General features: G+C 56.5%; 1 protein-coding gene across 1 annotated transcript; it reads right to left on the reverse strand.

The window, feature by feature from the left end:
* Positions 1–886: 886 nt before the first annotated feature.
* On the reverse strand, positions 887–15,161 carry Lemd2 (LEM domain containing 2). Its single transcript, XM_021221356.2, has 9 exons — positions 14,360–15,161; positions 12,396–12,436; positions 10,154–10,229; positions 7,373–7,449; positions 6,411–6,490; positions 4,950–5,095; positions 4,215–4,316; positions 4,044–4,146; positions 887–1,903 (listed from the first exon to the last, which is right to left on the reverse strand). Exons 1-9 carry the CDS (start codon positions 15,108–15,110, stop codon positions 1,753–1,755), a joined length of 1,527 nt encoding a protein of 508 aa, XP_021077015.1. The 5' UTR covers positions 15,111–15,161; the 3' UTR covers positions 887–1,752.
* Positions 15,162–18,508: the final 3,347 nt, after the last annotated feature.

An 18,508-nucleotide genomic window follows, 5' to 3' on the forward strand; every position in this document is an offset into this window, starting at 1 on the left:
AGAAAGAAAGAAAGAAAGAAAGAAAGAAAGAAAGAAAAAGAAAGAAAACCCAAGCCCGTCGGCATGGTTGAGCCTGCGACATGGCTGAGCCGAGCTGAGGAGCCCCTGAGGTGTCTGTAGCCTGCGAGCTGCTCTGAGCGCCAGGCTCTGGGGCTGTGAGTTGCCTCCTGTTGAGCTGGCTTCACTCTCCTTCCCAGGCACAGAGCCATGGGTTAGTCTTCCCACTTCAGACAAAACATGCCAAGGGAAAACCTTCCATGGAAGCAGAAGAGGGACACACACACAGGCTGGTTTCTTTCTGAGTTGTGTGCTGGGCCCCGCTACAGCTCCCCCAGCAGGTGTGTGTGGCAGGAGCCTGACAAGCCTGTGTCCACACAGATGGGGCGGCAGGACTGGCTGTGACCACAGAGCTAGGTTACCTTGTGACTGGGCCACTAGCCTTTCGGACCCTGCAAAGAGGTGAATGCATAAAGCTTGTTCTGCAGCTTTCTGGATGCACCCCAACTCTGCCACAGCCCATCACCAACGCTGGGCCCGGAGACAGGAAGCTGCCTCCTTCAAGGGCTTACCAGCTCTGTGCAGCAGCTTCCCTTGGCTCTTCTACTCAGAAGCCCTGGGAGCCTTGGGACCGGGGGCTCAGTGCTGAGTACACACAGCTACCCTGCAGCTCAAGTGGCTGTCAGCAGCTTACCTGAATCCCAGGCCCAGGGCAGCCCTCCACTGCAGGGAGACAGGAACCACCAAAAACAAAACCACATCCGTTCTCAATAAATATTTTATTTTTCCAACAGTTCCACCCCCAATACAAAAGCCGTCGTCTTCTGGCTGGGGCCTGCTCAGTCCTGGTCCTGCTGACTACCCAGACACAAGGCAATGAGCATATTGCTACATGGAGACCGTACTTTATTAAGAAAGAGAACAGCAATAGGTCCAAAAGGGGGTGTCTTGTGTCTTCTGGAGGCAGCTGCATGTCACCCCCATGGGCTATCCTCCTGTGGGTGTAGGTGAGGCCCAATGGAAGACTTGCTGGAGAGCCTCCCTCTCAGCTAATGAGGCCCCCCACTGGGTGTTTTTGGAGCAGGTCCTCCATAGCCAAGGGCTAATGGCCCACACTACTCCATGTGGCCTGCAGAGGGCAGTGTGCAGCCACAATGCTGCACCCTACCTGGCTAAGCAGCCAGGAGGCCTGCACACAGTAAGTAGGTGAGGAGGCTGGCTCCAGCGGCACTGCTGACCTGTGAGAAGCACTGAGGCACAGGCAGCTGTGGCTGGACCCTTTGCGCCTTCGAGACCCCAGCCACCTCTGCTCGGTCCCCTCCAGCTGCTCCTACCTTCTAACATCGTCCCCTTCTGGACAGAGGCCCATTCAGGAGTGGGATGGGTTCCTCCCCTCCCCTTAAGCTCCCTGGAAGCGAAAAGGCACAAGGACCAAGCTTTGCCCCAGCCCACCACCCGACCCACCTCCCAGGCGAGGGACTTCAGGATCACGTGCTGTCTAGCTGTGTGCAGGACCTCCTGGGTTCCAACCACTGCCTGTCTTTATCCAGGGAGAACAAGCCATTCTCCCCTGTCAGTCAGTAACACTGACATAGAGGAAGGGGCTCCCCCATTCTCCCGGTTACCCTAAGTAAGCCCACATGTCCCAGACCTGAGACCCGGAGGGCAATCAAGGCAGGTGTGAATGAGCACCAAAGGTCTGTGGTCCTGCCCCAGCTGGGTGGCTGGGCCAGGCTGGTGGCAACAGGCCCTGTCCTATCGCTCTGAGTCAGAGAAAGAGGAAGGCTTAGTCCATCTCCACACCAGCATGTCCTCCCCGGCCACTCGGTGGGACTCAGTCTGGATCCGAGATTCATTGGAAGCCAGGAATTCCACAGCACGGTCCCACACTCGCTTCATGCGCCGCCTGAAAGGAGAAGGCAGAGCTCAGCTGAGTCAGGCTGAACCACGCCTACCATTCCCACAATTCCCAAGCTCTGGTGCACTTATCTAGCCAGCAGTGGACACGTTGGTAAGACAAAGCAGGGCACCACCTCCGGTGCTCCACAAGCCTTGGTACAGAGCTAAGGGGCTGGCGGTGGTGGGCACCCAGGACCCCGTGGGGACTGTGCTTGGCTCAGATGCAGCCCTCAGCACAGGAGGACATGCTGGTGTGAAGATGAACTAAGGAGGATGGGAAGCCACCCCAACATGATCCTAAAACCTTTGTTGGGAAGGGGACCCACAAAACAGTGATTGGCTCCGGCTGACTCCTAAAGATGTGTCTCTGCTCACAGGCGTCACTTGTCCCTGTCCCCATAACGCTGTGAATTTGGATGCTCTGATTACCCAACATGCTACAGACTCAGAGCTCGGAGGACAGGGTGCCAGGCTCAGGCCAGGTCCCCAGGAGGCAGCAAACAGCACCTCATCGGCAGGAGGGCCTGACCCGCCAGTGGCTTCAATCAGCTCCCTGACAGGTCTTCGCCTCTCCTTTGAGGCCCCAAGTGTGCCCTTACCTGGCAGACAGGGGGCTCAGACCCACTACAGGTCAGCTCTGCACTGCTGTACCAGCCTGTGAGGTCTAGGTGACATGGCTGCAGTCAGGGTGCCAGGCCAGCTCTGGCTATGTTCTCATGGGGAAATGTGTTGGTATCAGGCAAGTCAAAGGGCCAACAGCACTGTCCAGTGCTCGTGTGCCTGGAACTGGCCTGCCAAACTTCAAGGCACCTGTCCCTGGACTGGCCACTGCTCCGTGTCACATGGTTTCCTATGCTTCCTCCTCCTGCTCTGATGTCCACCAGGGTGTGGACTCTGGGTCTCCACTTCTGCCACCGTGCACAGTGAGTGGAGCGGTGTGGCCCGAGTACCGTGCCGTTCAGGGCAGCCCTCTGCGAGGCAGTGTGAACCCACTGTATGAGAGGCTCACAGGCTGGCTATACAGCACACAGCAGGGCCAGGACTAGGCAGGAGTCTGGGTGCAGCAAATGGCTTCCCCCAGGAGATGGAGAGCTGGGGATCACCTGAGGACCCACAGGCTGACCTCTCAGAGACGCAGGGCCCCCTGTGGGCAGGAACGCCCTGCCTGCAGCCTGCAAGGGAGGAGATGGAACCCAACAGCTGCCGAATGCATGCATGTTGCTGGAGAGCAGCCAGGGCTTTCGTTCATGAGAAAACTGCTACTAGTGGCCTTACAAGGTGTCAGCTGAAAATGGCCCAGGGGCAGGGCAGAGAGACCCCAGCACTCGGGAAGCTACCCACAGGGATTGTCAGTGCAGAGCCTGCCTGGGCTACAAAATAACATTCTGTTTCAATGAAACAAAACAGACAAAAACCCAGACCTGCAAATGCTCTCCTCCTGATTCCCTGGCTGCACAGAAGGGTAGCGCAGGGGACAGGGCCTGGTGGCAGCTACCACAGCAGTCTGAGTTTGTTCCTTTACCTCCCAAACCCTGGTCTTCTTCACCCATACATGGGCCCGGCACTGTTCTCATGTCTGTGAGCCACATGAGGATCAGGAGAATGTGTAACCTCTGAGCATCTCATGGCACGTGCCAGGGGACACTCAGCTGGCGAACAGCCCAGTCTGTACTGACACCAGGGAGGACCCTGCCAGATGCCCCATCCCCACTGCCTAGTGTATGGCTTCAGGGTCATGGTCGCAAAGTGTCAAAAGCTCCCTCCCTCTCCTTGCCAGTGACTGACTCAGAGAAACTGATGCTGGTCACGGGACCCCAAGACTGTTCCCAAAGGCTGCCGGGAGGTTTTCTCTTGCTTGGGAGACAGTGCCTGGAAGTGCGGGACTTGACTCATGGAAACGAGAGTGTCTACAGCTGGCACCACTGAGGGGACTGGGTCTCAAACTGGCACTGTCTGTGGAGGACTGCTGATGGCCTGGTCCTCCTGCCTGGCTCTTCTGCCACAAAGCCAAGGCAGCAGCAGGGGGCAGGCCATGACTCACAGGAGGCGAGGCAAACTGATCCTCTGGGGCTGCTGATGCTAGGGCCTGGGCGCCCTCCCACGTCTCAGTGGCCACCCTGCCCCACCCCGCCCCCAGCAGGACTCACCGGCTCTGTGGAGGGATTAGACTGTCCCGCACGTGGAGGATGCCCACGTATGGGTAGCGCTCCATGTCCTGTTCCCAGTCCACATAGTGGTCCTGAACCACGTCTGGAGAGAGAGTGAAGCAGTTAGCACCGGCCTGGTGGGTCTGGGGTCCTCCCCTGGGGGACACGCACCTATGATCTTCTTCACCATCTCATACATGGCCTGCTCCTCCTCCTCCAGCTTCCGCCAGCGGTACTTCAGGAGGATCAGCAGCCCCCACAGGAAGGCCAGGCCTGGAACACAAGGAACACCATCCCTACTGAGCAGGGACAGGCTGCTGTCACCCTGGTGTCCCAGGTACCCACCCCAGCCTAGCTCAGCCTCACACCATCCTCTCCCTTATGGGCTGGAGCCTGTGTTGCACACCTATAGATATGCCAAGTGTTCGCACGTTGAGAACCTGCCAGCTCGGCATGGGGGACGCCCTGCACAGGGCAGCCCACGGTCTGTTCCAGGCTACCTTGAAGGCTCCTGTCTCCACTCCCCAGCTTTTCCCTTTAAGACACATCTCAGGCTCTCCCTCCCTCCTGCACTCCCATCCTCCCTGCCTGTACACACCTCTGCGGAGGTTTGCAGCTTTCTGAGTAAAATTAGGCCAAGGTCCCACAGCACCTCCTGAGTGGAGCTGGTCTGTGCACTGGGACCCTGACTGGGCCTCGGGAAGCAGTCAAGACTTCCACAGGGCCCAGCGTCTGGGGAAGGGTGACAGGCTCCTGCCCCACCCAAGGACATACATATCTACTTATAATACGGATCCAGCCACCAAGCCCAGGGCAGAGGCCCGCCTGCTATCTCTGGCCTTGTGAGTCTGCCTCCAGGTGCACTGCAGGAGATGACCCCTTCAGTGTCCCTGACTGAGGACTTACACCAGAAGAAGATGAGCACGTGGGTGACGGCGGTGAGCAGGGCGCGGCTGAGGCGGCAGCCGATGCCCATCCGGGGCCGGGCGGACTCCAGGCAAACCACTTTGTCCACTGTAGTTGCCAGCTCAGACGGGTCTTCCCCTTTCAGCCTGAAACGACACACGGGTTATAAACAGGCTGCAGTGTGAGCCCCGCTCCCTCCCGCCAGCAGTGGGGGCGCAGGAGGTCTCCACTGCTCACAGATCAGCCCACTGTCCTGGCTGTGCTCTTGCTTGCAATTTCCCACACTGGCTACTTAGAAAGAAGGAAGCTTTAAAGATGGCAGCAAGCTTGAACCCCTGCCGCTGAAGTGGCATCCCCTCTGCCGGGTCTTTGACAGACTCTCTCAGCATGCAGAAGATTAAGCTGTAAATTGGATTCCCACCTCCCAGCATAGAGGAATGGAAATGTTTACTGAATCCCTGGTTTTGCGGGAGTGGCAAGAACTGAAAGACAGAGCCCGGGAGGCTGTGCCTCGTCCATGAGAAGCAAGCGCAAAAACTGTTTATGTAAAGATCCGGGAGCACCCATGAGGCCCATGGCGACAGGAAACACCACGCAGAGGCCAGAGCCCTGTCCTCTGTGTCTCCAGTTGAGCGGCCAGTGTGGAGCAGCAGGGACAGGGACGCCATGCCCACACCTCACCCTCTGGAATCGCTGCTATGTGGGGCCCCATCCCATGCTCCCAGTTTCACCCCTGGCTGTCTGAGCTTGCTCACTACCCTCCTCACCCACGCTGGCAGCTCCAGTGCGCAAGGAGCCCGCGTGGAGGAACAACCCGCATTCTCCTCTGCCTTCCCCGAGCCGCTCAGGGCAGCTGTTTTTAAGCCATCGGATCTTAATCTTGCCATGCATCCAGTTACCGAGCTTTAGGCCGAGCTGCCCAGGGGGCCGCGCTGGATGCACTGTGATGGAATTAGTAATTTGGGTGGATTAGAGAAGAAGAGAACAAAGCCCCAGAGTGAGTGTTAATATCAGGAGCTGGAAGCGGAACACAGACTCGATGAGGAGCAATGGAAGGGACTGTGTGGCCCCGCCTCTTCCGCAAGGCTGCTAGGCACACCCCCAGCCCCTAAGAGGGTTGCTATCGGGTGCTAGCAGCCTTGCCAGCAATGGAAACTCAGGGACCTGCCAGGTCAGAACAGATCCCAGCGCTTCCCAAGCCCTTTCCAGACTGAATGAAGCCAATGGTCCGAAGGGCTTCATCCACACAGGACATGCTGCAGCCCGGGAAAGGGTCCCAGCGGCAGCACATGAGCGGGAGTTAGTAGGGCAGGCCAGCAGGCTCAGACCCCGACACCCGAGCCGGGCAGTGCTGCTCTCCAGTCTGCAGCCGCCCGTGCCTGCCCCGCTGTCAATGAGGGACAGCATCAGCACAGGGTGGGACAGTGGCAGCCCAGCTCCCTGGGACAATGGGACACTCACCAAATGCCCACGTCCTTGTTGCTGCTCAGGATCCAGGTCAGCGCAGCCTTAAACCTTGAAGAGGGACTGCTGGTCACGTTCTGTGGGGTGGAATATGGGGGTGAGCTCTGCCCAGGGGCCGCTGCCAGGACATCACTTTGGGTCTTGAAAGCCTTTTCCTGTGTCTCCCATGCACACACACCAGTACACCATGCACACACACAGGCACACTCCCATGTACACCACGCACACACACAGGCACACTCCCATGTACACCATGCACACACACAGGCAGGCAGGGAGGGAAGCTGGGCTGAGGAAGTTAGGAAGGGTCGGTGGGTGGGAGGGAAGCCCAGCAGGAAGTTAGGAAGGGTCGGTGGGTGGGAGGGAAGCCCAGCAGGAAAGCAATGCAGGGCTGAGGCAGTGAGAGAGGGAGAGGCTCTGCACAGAGGCTGGGGCAGCAGCCAGCCACAGGCACGACCCGGCCTACAGACCTTGGTTTCCTCATCTATGAAATGAAACTGAGCTACATCCCCCTGCAGCCCTGAAGCTACACAATTCCACCACAGAAAGGCTCAAGAAAGGCAAGTGGAGGCAGAGGACCCGACAGGAGCCAAAGGGGACAGGAGACAGCTGGCAGGCCGCATGTGCTGCCCACTGCTTGGGGAAGCGGGAAATGTCAGAGAGGGGCAGCCCTGCGGACCCTTGAGGTTCCCTGGCGAAGGGGCTGCCTGCCACAGCAGTTCAGCTGGTGAGGGGCGTCAGGTGGGACCAGATGTTTGCTCACACTTAGCAGGGCCAGCTCTGGGGCATGGCCCCCTCTACAGTAGCTCAACACTCCACTAAATTTAACAGAAAGAAAACCAAAGGCAGAAAGCAAGCCCGAAACTAAACGGGAGGGGAGGAAAGGCCCGCGGGCACGGGGATCAATAGGAAGCTGCGGCGGTGGCGGCAGTCCAGGGAGCAGCCTGCAGCCCACTCACAGCTATGTACTCCTGGGCCTCCAGGACTGGGATGCACTTGCTCTTCAGCTTCTCCGGGTTGCCACATTCAAAATTACCTAGGAGGGGGAAAGAGACACTCAAACACAGAGAAGAGGTGAAGAAATTACTCAGAAATGACCTAAAAATGCAGCGAGAATCAAGTCATCAGCTCTAATCAGGAGCATGTGGCCCAGTGGCACCCGGCTTCTGGGGCATCTTCACTCTGCAGCGAGATCAAAAGCCACTTAGCTTGGATCGATTCCAGATCATTAAAACCTGACCCGCAAAGCAGGGCAGCGATTTGCATTAAATGACGGAAAAGCTGCCCAATGCCAGAGTCTGCTTGTGTCTGATCCCTGATGGATCAGACAGAGCTGCAGAAGGTACCAGAGCGGCACTGTAAATATATATACACAGCCTGGGAAGAAGAAAGGCAGGAGGCTGGCCACACAGACACCCTCATCTGGACACATGCTGGAACCTGGAAGCCAAGCCCACTGTTAGTGGATCCCGGGGAGGGACGTCCAGAAGGAACCCAGGGACGAGGAGACATCTGTGGGGTAAGCTGACAGGCAGGGCAGCTCCTCTAAGCTCTGAGAGGCCTGGGGTAAGGACCACCTCTCCAGAAGCCCACCGTAGACCTCAGGCTTACCACAGCTGCTGCTCCCTCCACAGGGCTTCCTGCATAGAATGAAACACGCACCAGGTATCTGACCCCCGTGCACAGCCCGCCATGGGGCTCAGCCTGGCCAGGCATGTGTCCATGTGTGTACTGGCTTGCCCTCCGACACAGCCAAATCCTCCTACTGCTCCTGGCTCAGCGCGCTCTCAGGCCACACTCCCGCCATACCTGGACTAGCCTATTGGTTTCTCTGTCCCCTTCCCACCCCAGAGTTTTGTCAATGAGGCTTAACGATGACTGCTTCAATGACACAGCACTACTGGGTCTGCCTTCTGGCTCCCACTGAGCCTGTCACTTCCTAGTGCTGCCTGCTGCTGGGCAGGCTCCGGTGACCTGGCACCATACCTCCCACCATGGCTCCCTCCCTCCTGCCTGCCCCTCCCTTGCTGCACACGCCCAGGCCTGCCTGTCCTAGCCTAGTACTTTCTAGACTACACTGCTATGCTACTGTGCCTCCTGCGCTGTGACCCACTGTCCTCAACAGTGTGACCCACTGTCCTCCTGCAGTGTGACCTACCATGCCTCCTGCAGTGTGACCCACCGTGCCTCCTGCAGTGTGACCCACTGTGCCTCCTGCAGTGTGACCCACTGTGCCTCCTGCAGTGTGACCCACTGTCCTCCTGCAGTGTGATTCCAATGTGCCTCCTGCAGTGTGAACCACTGTCCTCCTGCAGTGTGACCCACTGTCTCCTGTGGCTGCTCCTTGCTACTTTGTGAGTTCTTCTTTCTCCCACCCTTGCTTTCTAACCTTTTAATCCCTAACACTAGACAGGAGAGAAAAGGATAGAGGAGAAGGGGGCGACTTCCTGCTTAGCAGGAGTGTGAGCTTTGCCCTCAGGATAGCTAATTTCTTCTTTGCAGGCCACTTCTTAACAAACCACAACCAACAGCAACCAACAACCCATTCTCTCTCTCTAGGCCCTGGCATTTATATACCCTCTGAAAAGGACCCAGAATTCCAAACTATCTGCCGCTGGCAAACCCACGCCCCTGCCAGAGCAGGAGGCAAGGTCAGCTGCTATGGACAATGTGAAGCAGCCCCGTATCCCACACCTGGGATTAAAATGAAAACATAGGACAGGAGAGTTGGCTCAGTGGGTAAGAGCACTGACTGCTCTTCCAGAGGTCCTGAGTTCAAATCCCAGCCACCACATGGTGGCTCACAACCATCTGTAATGAGATCTGATGCCCTCTACTGGTGTGTCTGAAGACAGCAACAGTGTACTTACACATAATAATAAATGAATCTTTGGAATGGAGTAAGCAGGGACTGAGCAAGCAGAGTTGACCAGAGCAAGCGAGGCTGAAAAGAGTGAGCAAAGGTCCTAAAAACTTCAATTCCCAACACCACATGAAGGCTCACAACCATCTATACAGCTACAGTGTACTCACATACACAAACCTTTTTTAAAAATGAAAACATTATTCGTATAATATTTCTGTGTTTTTCTTTTTCTTTTCTTTTCTTTTTTTTTTTGGCTTTTCGAGACAGGGTTTCTCTGTGTAGCCCTGGCTGTCCTGGGACTCACTTTGTAGACCAGGCTGGCCTTGCACTCAGAAATCCGCCTGCCTCTGCCTCCCGAGTGCTGGGATTAAAGGCGTGCATGTGCCACCACGCCCGGCGCTGTTTTTCCAAGACACCACCATTCTCAGCACAGTCCTAGGAGGCTCCCAGCAGCCTGTGGGCAGGACCCTGGCAGTCACCTCACACCCTCCCAGGGCCAGGACACCTCTAACAGGATAAAGGAGGTGTGCTTCACATTCCCAGTCAGCCGCAGTGAGACTCGGCTCTTGCCCCGAAGGCAGCAGGGCCCTTGATGGCTTAAGCCAGGACCAGTTCTGGAAGGTGGAGGGAGAACAGCTACTCAGACCAACACCTCCACCTCAGGCTGTCCACAAGCAAGGATGGGGCCGGGAACCAGTGCCTCAGGTCCAGGCCTTCCAACGGACACAGGCCCCAAAGCATGAAGGGACAGAATCTCCTACCTGCCAAGAGGCCCATGTTCTTGCAGACCCAGAGAAGAGTTTGGGAAGCAAGATCCAGGCCCGCACCGACCGCCTGGGGCTTGAAGGGGCGTGTCTGCGTGGTGGCCACTCACCTGCCTGGATGGCCAGGAAGTTGTACAGTTCGTGCAGCAGCTCCAACAGGGCCGCCTTCTGCTTGGCCTGGCAGAACTGAAAGGCAGGGAGACACTGGTCAAGGGTCTGTCTGTGTCTGCCCAGACAGCAAGGAACATCTCTCAACTTTAGGGACGGTTTTGTTTTGGAGGCAGTCTTATGTAGACAAGGCTGGCCAAGACAAGGCTAAGGATGATCTTTAATTCTGACCCTCCTGTCCCCACCCACTGAGTGCCAGGATTACAGGTGTGTGCCTCTATGCCTGATTTAATTACGCAGTGCTGGAAACGGAGCCCAGGGCCTCATGAATATCACTAGGCACTCACTCTGCCGACTAAGCCATGTGCCCAGCTCCCACCACCTAGTTCTCTAGGACAGCTGGCAGGGCGAGGGTGCGGAGCGACTGGCTGTGAAGCAGACACAGCAGAGTCACAGTGAGATGGCCACCATGGCTCCGGCCTGACTTCTTGAGAGAAGAGCAAGCAATGGCACCAGGGCTTGCAGAGGTGGGAGGGGACCACAGAGTGTCGGCGACTGCGGGTCTGAGGCCTGCCTGAGGCAGGACTGCAGCGGGACTCGACGGAGCCCACATGGCAGCCACTTGCACCGGCTGACACCAGCCTGAGGAAGCAGGCCAGCCGGTTCCAGACGGGAGGACGGCCTGATTGAGACAACACCCCCACCCCCAGCCTGTCCCTGCATCCCCACAGTGGGAGGAGAAAACAGTGCAATTAACAACACTTCCCTGATATGTAAATGCTTATCTGGATTTTGGGTGAACTAAGGCCACCCAAAGGAAACTCAGCAAGAACCTCACTGGGACCAGAAAGTATGTCCCTGCCTGTGGGCTCCTGGACCTGCCTGCCACAAAGGCTAAGGATGCCCGAGCAGGCAGAAAATGCATCTTGCCTGGATGTGGCCCAGCCTTTGCTTTCCTATCACAGCTGCAGGACTGGTTACAAATCTAGAATGTCTCCAGCCCAAAGCCCAAGGCCCCAGGCAGCTGATGGGTACAGCTTGCTAGCTCTGCACAGTGCGGCAGGGACCTGCAGGGTGTCTGTCTGAGTAGCTCACAGGAAGGCCAGGAGCAAGCCTGCGCTTCCTTCAAGTGGGGTCCACCAGCTCTACAGACTGCAGGACCCGGAGCTAGACCGAGGAGCCTTATGTAACTGAAGGGCCAACAGAAGACCATCAGAGGGGTTGTGTGGAAAGTTCTGTTTTTCTGTTTCTGCATCTGTCCTTCTCCTCGGCTGCCTGTTTCTGGAGCACACTGTCTAACCATCAGCCAGTTTTATGATAGAAAGCAAATTAAACTTATTATGAGCCTGGTTTTGCAGAACAACTGGAAAGCAAAACTGCTTTGTAGATGAGAGCACTAAGGGAGCGTCATAAAACACCCGCAAACAGGGCACAGCAGCAGCCAAGGAAATAAACCCGTGTCTGCAGCAGGCCGCCCTTCATTAACAAGGGGAACAGTCAATGCAGGGGAGCCGTTTCTTGGCTAGCCCGTGGGCTGCAGAGGCCTGGCACCCACACTTAATAATTAGAGAACTAAGTCATGCCCTCTGGCAGCACATGCCTCCTCCTGGTAGGATTTATGACCTGAAAATTTACTGCCTCGTGTCTTCCTCAGAACTGGCTGCCTGGCTGTGCGTTAACGCTGCTGACATGATCGGTAGGCTGAGGACCACTCACCTTCTCCAAACATTATTTGTGGGGGATGTGAGGGCTTCATAAAACAAATTGAACACATGGGCTAAGAGGGCTAATTCCCCTTACTGCGTGCTTCAACCTGGCCCCTGATGTGTCAGAGCAGGAACCCGAACTGTCAGAGAGAGGCGGATGCACACCAGAGAGAAGGTGAGACTGAGTGTGGGCTCGCAGGGTCAGATGCTGGCAGCCTCGCTCCCCACACTGCCGGCTGGACACCCACCCCCATCTCCCTGGACTGTGGCACATCGAGGGCCTCAGATGCTCCTGCTGATGGGGGTGCTTCTGTCACGAGCCCGGGGCTGGACCCAAGGAGCTCACCCTTCCATATTTCAAGTACCACTGTGCTCCCAGAACTGAATCTGACACAAACATCATCACAGAACATGATGTGATTCTGGTACGTTCTGGGAAGCGATCCCTGAAAATGGTCCTTTCATGATCTGGGCAAGTTTATCTCTTGGCAGAGCTCTGAGTCCTCAGGAAGACTCATGGAAGGCAGATCAAACTTACCTCATCTGTTTTTCTCTCACAGTCCACCGGCAACAATTTCACTGGGACCGAGAAAAGAAAGAGGAGGGTTACAAGTAGGCCTGGGCAGCAGAGACCTCTCAAGACCCAGGGGAAACACAGCTCGGCTGACACAAAGGTGCGGACCAAGATCCAGCTCTCAGTAGCCCTGTATAGTGTGGGCTCTACGGCCCAAGGGTCCCCCATGTTGGGTAAGGACTTTGGTAGTTGGGGCCTCTTTCCGGCTGTACATGACCCAGCAGCCACAGATTCCCGGGCCTCTTAACATCTGTTTCTGCTCCTGTAAAATGGGACTTCAAGGGCCTTCCTAAGGAGAGCGCACACAGCTGTAACCCCAGCACTCATTAGGTCAACACAGGAGGACGGCCACACGTTTGAGGCGGGCCTGGGGTGCAGACAGAATGTTGTCTCAAGAAACAAAACAAGGGGCTGGAGAGGTGGCTCAGCTCTCTTGCAGAGAGCTCTCTTGCCTGAGTTTGAATCCCAGCATCCACGGGGCTGCTTACAGCCATGTGTAACTCCAGTTCTGGAGTCTCCCTCGCCCTCTTCTGGCTTCTCTGGGTACTGTATGAACGTGGTGCACAGGCACACATAGGCAAGTCACCCACACACGTAAAACAAAACACAAACAAGATAAAAACCCAACGGCCTTTGTTGCTTAACTCAGAGTTAGGCTCAAACAAGACAACATACGGAAAAGTCTTTCATGAGCTGCAAACGACAGTATGTCAAGTAAAAATAAATGCTATCATAGGAGGGAACTCTAGGGACCTCGGGCCTGTCTTAAATTATCTTAAGCAGAGAGTAACACCCAACACTATGTGACATCCCCTGAGCACTTAACAGCACCAGTACAATTCGCTGGCACCTCTGTTAGCCTCTAACAGACCCAGAAACTATTCGGATAACGGTCCCTTGGGCATCAGTGTGGCCAACAGACTGACACATGCCCAGACATCCATTCCTCACAACACCTAAGACAATGGCTGGGCTCCCCCGTATTTCAGCTACTCCTAATTGTGGGAAACGTGACCCTGACTCAAGGCTGGCAACAGTGTTAACCACGAGCCTGCAGAGAAAACCAACTGTCGTTTTATACCTAAATTTGTATCAAAAAATGATCTGGGTCTGGTGATTAGGGTCTGTAATTCCCGGAGGCTTCAGGGGAGGTAAGGAAGATCACAGGTTTGAAGCCATCCTGAACTGGAGCGAGTTCGAGGTTAGCCTAGACAACTTAGGGAGCCCCTGCTTCAAAGTCGTTTTCAAAAGCCAGCTAGCGAGTGTAGCTCAGTGGTAACATGCTTGTCTAACGTATGTGAGAACCCTAACTATAACCCCTTATGCCAGAGGGGGAGAGTTTCATGAAAATAAAGTGCTTCTCTTCTTTTGAGTAATAGGCAAAAATCCCTTTTGGGAGACACCAGTCCTCAGCTATTTGGGAGGCAGGATCTCCTGCACCCCTCGAGGCGTGCGGAGTCACGTAACTGAGTGTGGGCAGAGCCGTCTAGGAAGTCGCCTGACTCACAGCCTTGGGAGGGTGGGGGGCTGTGCCTCACACGCACCCCCGTGGTACCAGCTTCGGCTTAAAACAACTCTCCCGCACCTGTGCCACAGGCAGGGCCAGACTCCATTCGACAAACGTAGGCCCGGTGGTCCCAGCTTTGCTGCTACAAAGCTGAGACCACAGCAGGCATTCCCCCGAAGGCAGGGGGATGTCTGGAGCCTTCCAAGGGAGGAGGACAAGAGGGGCAGGGGTGGGCTGGCTGTCAAGAGTGGGCGTGTGGCTTTCTCCTGGCTGTGGCTGAAAGGGAGCCTCCGGAAAGACGGGGAAACAGAAGAGAGCAGAAAAGTGGAGGCAGAAAGCGAGGTCGGTGGCGGCTCCCACGCCGGTCTGGGTGGGCGAACCCCCGCGCCCGGGCCCTCCCCTGCGCCGGCCCGGGACGTACTGTTGTCCTCCGCCTCCTGCGGCGCCGAGGGCTTGCCCATCTTCACCCACAGGATGGCCAGGAAGACGAGCAGCAGCCCCAGGCTGGCCCAGAGCAGGAGCCGAGACAGGCAGCGCTCCAGCCGCCGGCCCGCCTCGGGTCGGGCCCGCCCGGCGCCCGCCGAGCCCAGGCGCGAGCCCTTCGGGCCGGGCCGCGCGTCGGCGCCGAGGAGCGCCGAGTGCGGCGTCCGCGCAGAGGCCGACGGCGGGGCCCACCAGTGGCGAGCCCGGCCCGGGGCGGGCCGGTCGGGCGTCCGCGCATCTTCGTCGTCCTCCGAGCTGCCCCGGACCGAGGCGCGGCGTCGCAGCGGCCCGGGCCCGGCGTGGGGCGGGTAGGAGAGGCCGCGGCTCGCGGCCCAGGGAGCGGCGGAGGCCCCGAAGTGGCCGTACGGGCCGCAGGCGTCGGAGGCCGCGCTGGGCGCCGCCGGGGACGGCGACGGCGACGGCGGCCAGGGCTCCGAGCGCGGGACGCCGGCGGCGGGCCGCGCGCGCAGCGGCGCTTCCTCCCGGAGCCGGGCCTCCTCCCGCTGCCGCTCGGGGCCCCGCGGCCCGGCGTCCTCCCGCAGCCGCTCGTCGTCGCGCAGCCGGGCCTCGCCCCGCAGGCGGCGCAGCTTGTTGCGGTAGACGCTCCGCGTGGTGTCGGTGATGGGGCCCGGCTGGAAGCCCAGGGCCTGCAGCTCCCGCCGCAACTCCAGGTCCGACAGGCCGGCCATGGCCAGGACGCCGCCCCCTCGCCCGCCCCCGGCGCGCACCGCACCCGGAACTGCTCCCGCCGGCAGCCGCGGCGGGGCGGGCGGGGCCGCGCGCCATGATGGGAAGGGCGGCGCCGGGCGGCCGCGTCCGCCATGATGGAAGGCGTCTGTGTCGGCCCCGCGCCGCCATGTTGGTGAGGTCCGGGGGGTTGGCTTGGTTACTGTTTTTTATTTTTATTTTATTTTATTTTATTTTATTTTATTTTATTTTATTTTATTTTATTTTATTTTATTTTATTTTATTTTATTTTATTTGTGTGCTTTCATCTCCTCCCCCGCCCTCTAGCTTACCTTTATCTGTCAGACCCAGCAGTGTTTATCCTGGTTTAACGTGGTAAACGTTCAATGGAACGTTGATTTACTTAATGGATGAGCTCAATGGTGTCAGAAGAGCACCGCCAATAACTAGAGATCCGGCCAGTGGGCGTCGGGGCTGTGTGGGATTTGGGTGATGGAGTAACCGCCAGGCATGCACTCCCAGGCCTTGACTGCTTCAGGCAAGCACTCGGTCGGCACTGAAACGTCAGGAGTGTGCACCCTTGGGACTGGAGAGATGGCTCTGGGCGGAACAGCACTTACAGAGGAGCTAGGGTTTGGACATCAGTGGCTGGTCACAGTCATGGATGATTCCAGTTCCAGAGGGTCTGATACTCTTTCTCTTCCAGTCTCTGCTGGCCAGGCTCGAACCTGGCGCACATACAAGCGGGTAAAACACTCGTGCATAAAATAAATACATCTTTTTTTAAAGTGCACCTCTGACACAGATTGATCCTCAGTGGCCACAGGTGACTCAAAGTATCCTCGTAGGTGCATCCCTATACTCTGGACCCCTAGGAACAGGTGCCCACGCCCTAGGTTCCTGTACCTGGTGGAATTCTCTTGGGCGATGGACCGGGAGACCCGTGCCTTATGGTTTAGGGGATGGTCCGCAGAGACTTGCAGTTTGATCTCCAGTCTGCAGCCATTTAGTGTGAGGTAATTTCCAATTAACATTTCTAGCTGGCTTCCCATAACTCCTTAGAGGGCTGCTGTAAGGATTAGAAGAGACCTTCAGGACAGGGCCAGGAACACGCTCCTCAGCCAAATCTGGGCAGTGTTGGGAGTTGGGAGCCTTGAGGTGGGTGGGGGCAGTGATGTGGTTATGTGAGGGGTCAGAGGAAGTGGTGAGGAATGGAAACACAGTTCATGGCCTTACCCCTCCCCCCACCATCTAACAAACACAGTTCACGGCCTGACCCTTTCCCCCTTCCTGTTCCTTCCACATCCTTCATCCATCACTTCCCTTTTCCTGGCAATTTTGTGGCTCCAGCTCGCATTCAGTCCCCTTTCCAGCCCCCTCCTTGAGAGATCTCCATGCAGTTCTACCCACCGCCCTCCCTGCCTTCCTTGAGACCCCGGGCCATGCTCCTCTGTCAGAGTTTCATCGCTCTCCGCTTGTTAAACCCCAGGAGTATTCAATGCCGGCCACACAGCTGGGAAAATTACAGCCTCAGCTCCGCCGGGCTTCTGTCGTTTGCCTCCCCTTCTCCCCGACTTAGCTGCTCCCATGTGGTGTGATTTCTCTCACCAAGTGTTGTTTTCCTTTTCTCTGCCTGTGTTTGCACGGAATGCCACGGATTTGATATAGTGATTGCCTAACACATATACCACATAATAGTATTTTATTTCTTCCAAAGCACTGTTTGCATGACAAATGAGTTGGTAACATTTGAGCAACTCCTTGCAGCTGTATGTACGGCTCAGTATCCGAAGCACAAGCCTATCGGCGCCGGTACTGGCCGAGTGCATTCTAAGAGCGTCTGGAACGGATGCTCAAAGTGAACATTGTAGTGTCTCACACACCTGTGGCCTGTCTCATCACAGTGAATCTGAGGATGCTTAGAGATCATGGACAGTTCCGGGGCCACCCCCAGTGGTGATACACCATTAAGGCATCCTCTATAGCCTCTTCTCACACACACCTAGGACCGAACAGCCCAGAGCAAGCTGTTTTGACCTCCCTGTAGCCTAGAACTTAGTGCTAGCCTTTAGCTACCTTGGCTTGCCCTGTGGTTCCATGGGTGACTTTGTCTTCTGGGTCTGTTGGTCCTAGGCATTGTGTATCAGCAGGCCCCAGCCCTTACAGGGGATCTGCCCCTGAAAAAGAGCCTTAGGGGGTGCATCTGCTTCTCTGAGTTCCCAGCCCTGTCTGTTCTTTCTGGGGTTAGACCACTGTGGTCCTCCACTCTTCTCCATCCCTAGGACTCTTTCTCGGTTGGTAAATTTGTTGGGCTGTGTCCACGAAGCCCCTGAAGGAGCTCACTCTGTCTAGCCACCTCTGCCCCTGTCCTGTCAGAGCCTTCCCAAGGGGTCTGTCTGCCTGGCATGGAAGGCGTACGTATGTAACAAAATGGAAGTAGCTCAGGGTCACTGACTGCTAGCAAGCTCCACTTTCTCATTACCGTGTGTGTGTGTGTGTGTGTGTGTGTGTGTGTACATGTATGTCCTCGTCATGTGTGTAACTGAGTATGTAAGTGTAATTGTATAAGTGTGTGGGTATGTAACTGAGTGCACGTGTAAGTGTGTATTATGTAAGTGTGTGTGCTGTGTGTAAGGTGCATAGCCCTTGCTATGCCAGTCTTCTTGACTTATTAAAGGCAGAGAGAAAAGACAAAATGTTGTGCCCGTGGCTGTTTATAAGCACAGCAGCAACAGAGGTGATGAGTTGCTGGAATCCTCTGGGTCCCCAGAAAGCCATCATATCATGCCACTCCCCTCTTGCTAGCCTCTTCCTGTTTCAACAGAGCCCGTAATAACAGTGGCCATAAATCTTTCATGGCTCCATTTTTCCCTCCTCCTCTTCCCGTCAGGAAACAGCTCAGGCATTCGGTCCTCGTCATGCCTTCCTGACCCGCATGTTGAGAACCTCAACTGACCCAGGCTTCCTTTGAATCACATGACAGTGGCATCCCACGGAGGGTGTGTGGGGTTCTGGGGGATGCAGTCAAAAGTGGGGCTCAGATTCCACTGGTGTGGCTTGTTACCTCATCTCAGTGCCTCGTGCAAGAGGGACCGCCTGTGGGTCAAGGGAGGAGGTAAACTGAGTCACAGGGAAATGCCGGAACAGGCTCAGCGGGCTGCTTGCCCCTTGCTTTGCACAGTGTCTTGGGAATTAAATGACAGGCTCCCCCTCTGGACCACGCATTGGTGTCTGAGGGTGAGCCTTCGTCCGAGGCACAGAATGTATCACCAGTGTCGGTAACACTGTGTGAAGGAAAGCGCGTGCTTTCAGATTGCTTTCTTTGGGGCTTTGTCCATGATTAGATTATACTAAATTACAGGGGACAGATACCAGGCAATTACAGTCTGCTTTTAACTGT

The sequence above is a fragment of the Mus pahari genome, chromosome 21 (assembly GCF_900095145.1).
Source record: "Mus pahari chromosome 21, PAHARI_EIJ_v1.1, whole genome shotgun sequence".
NCBI classification, from domain to species: domain Eukaryota; kingdom Metazoa; phylum Chordata; class Mammalia; order Rodentia; family Muridae; genus Mus; species Mus pahari.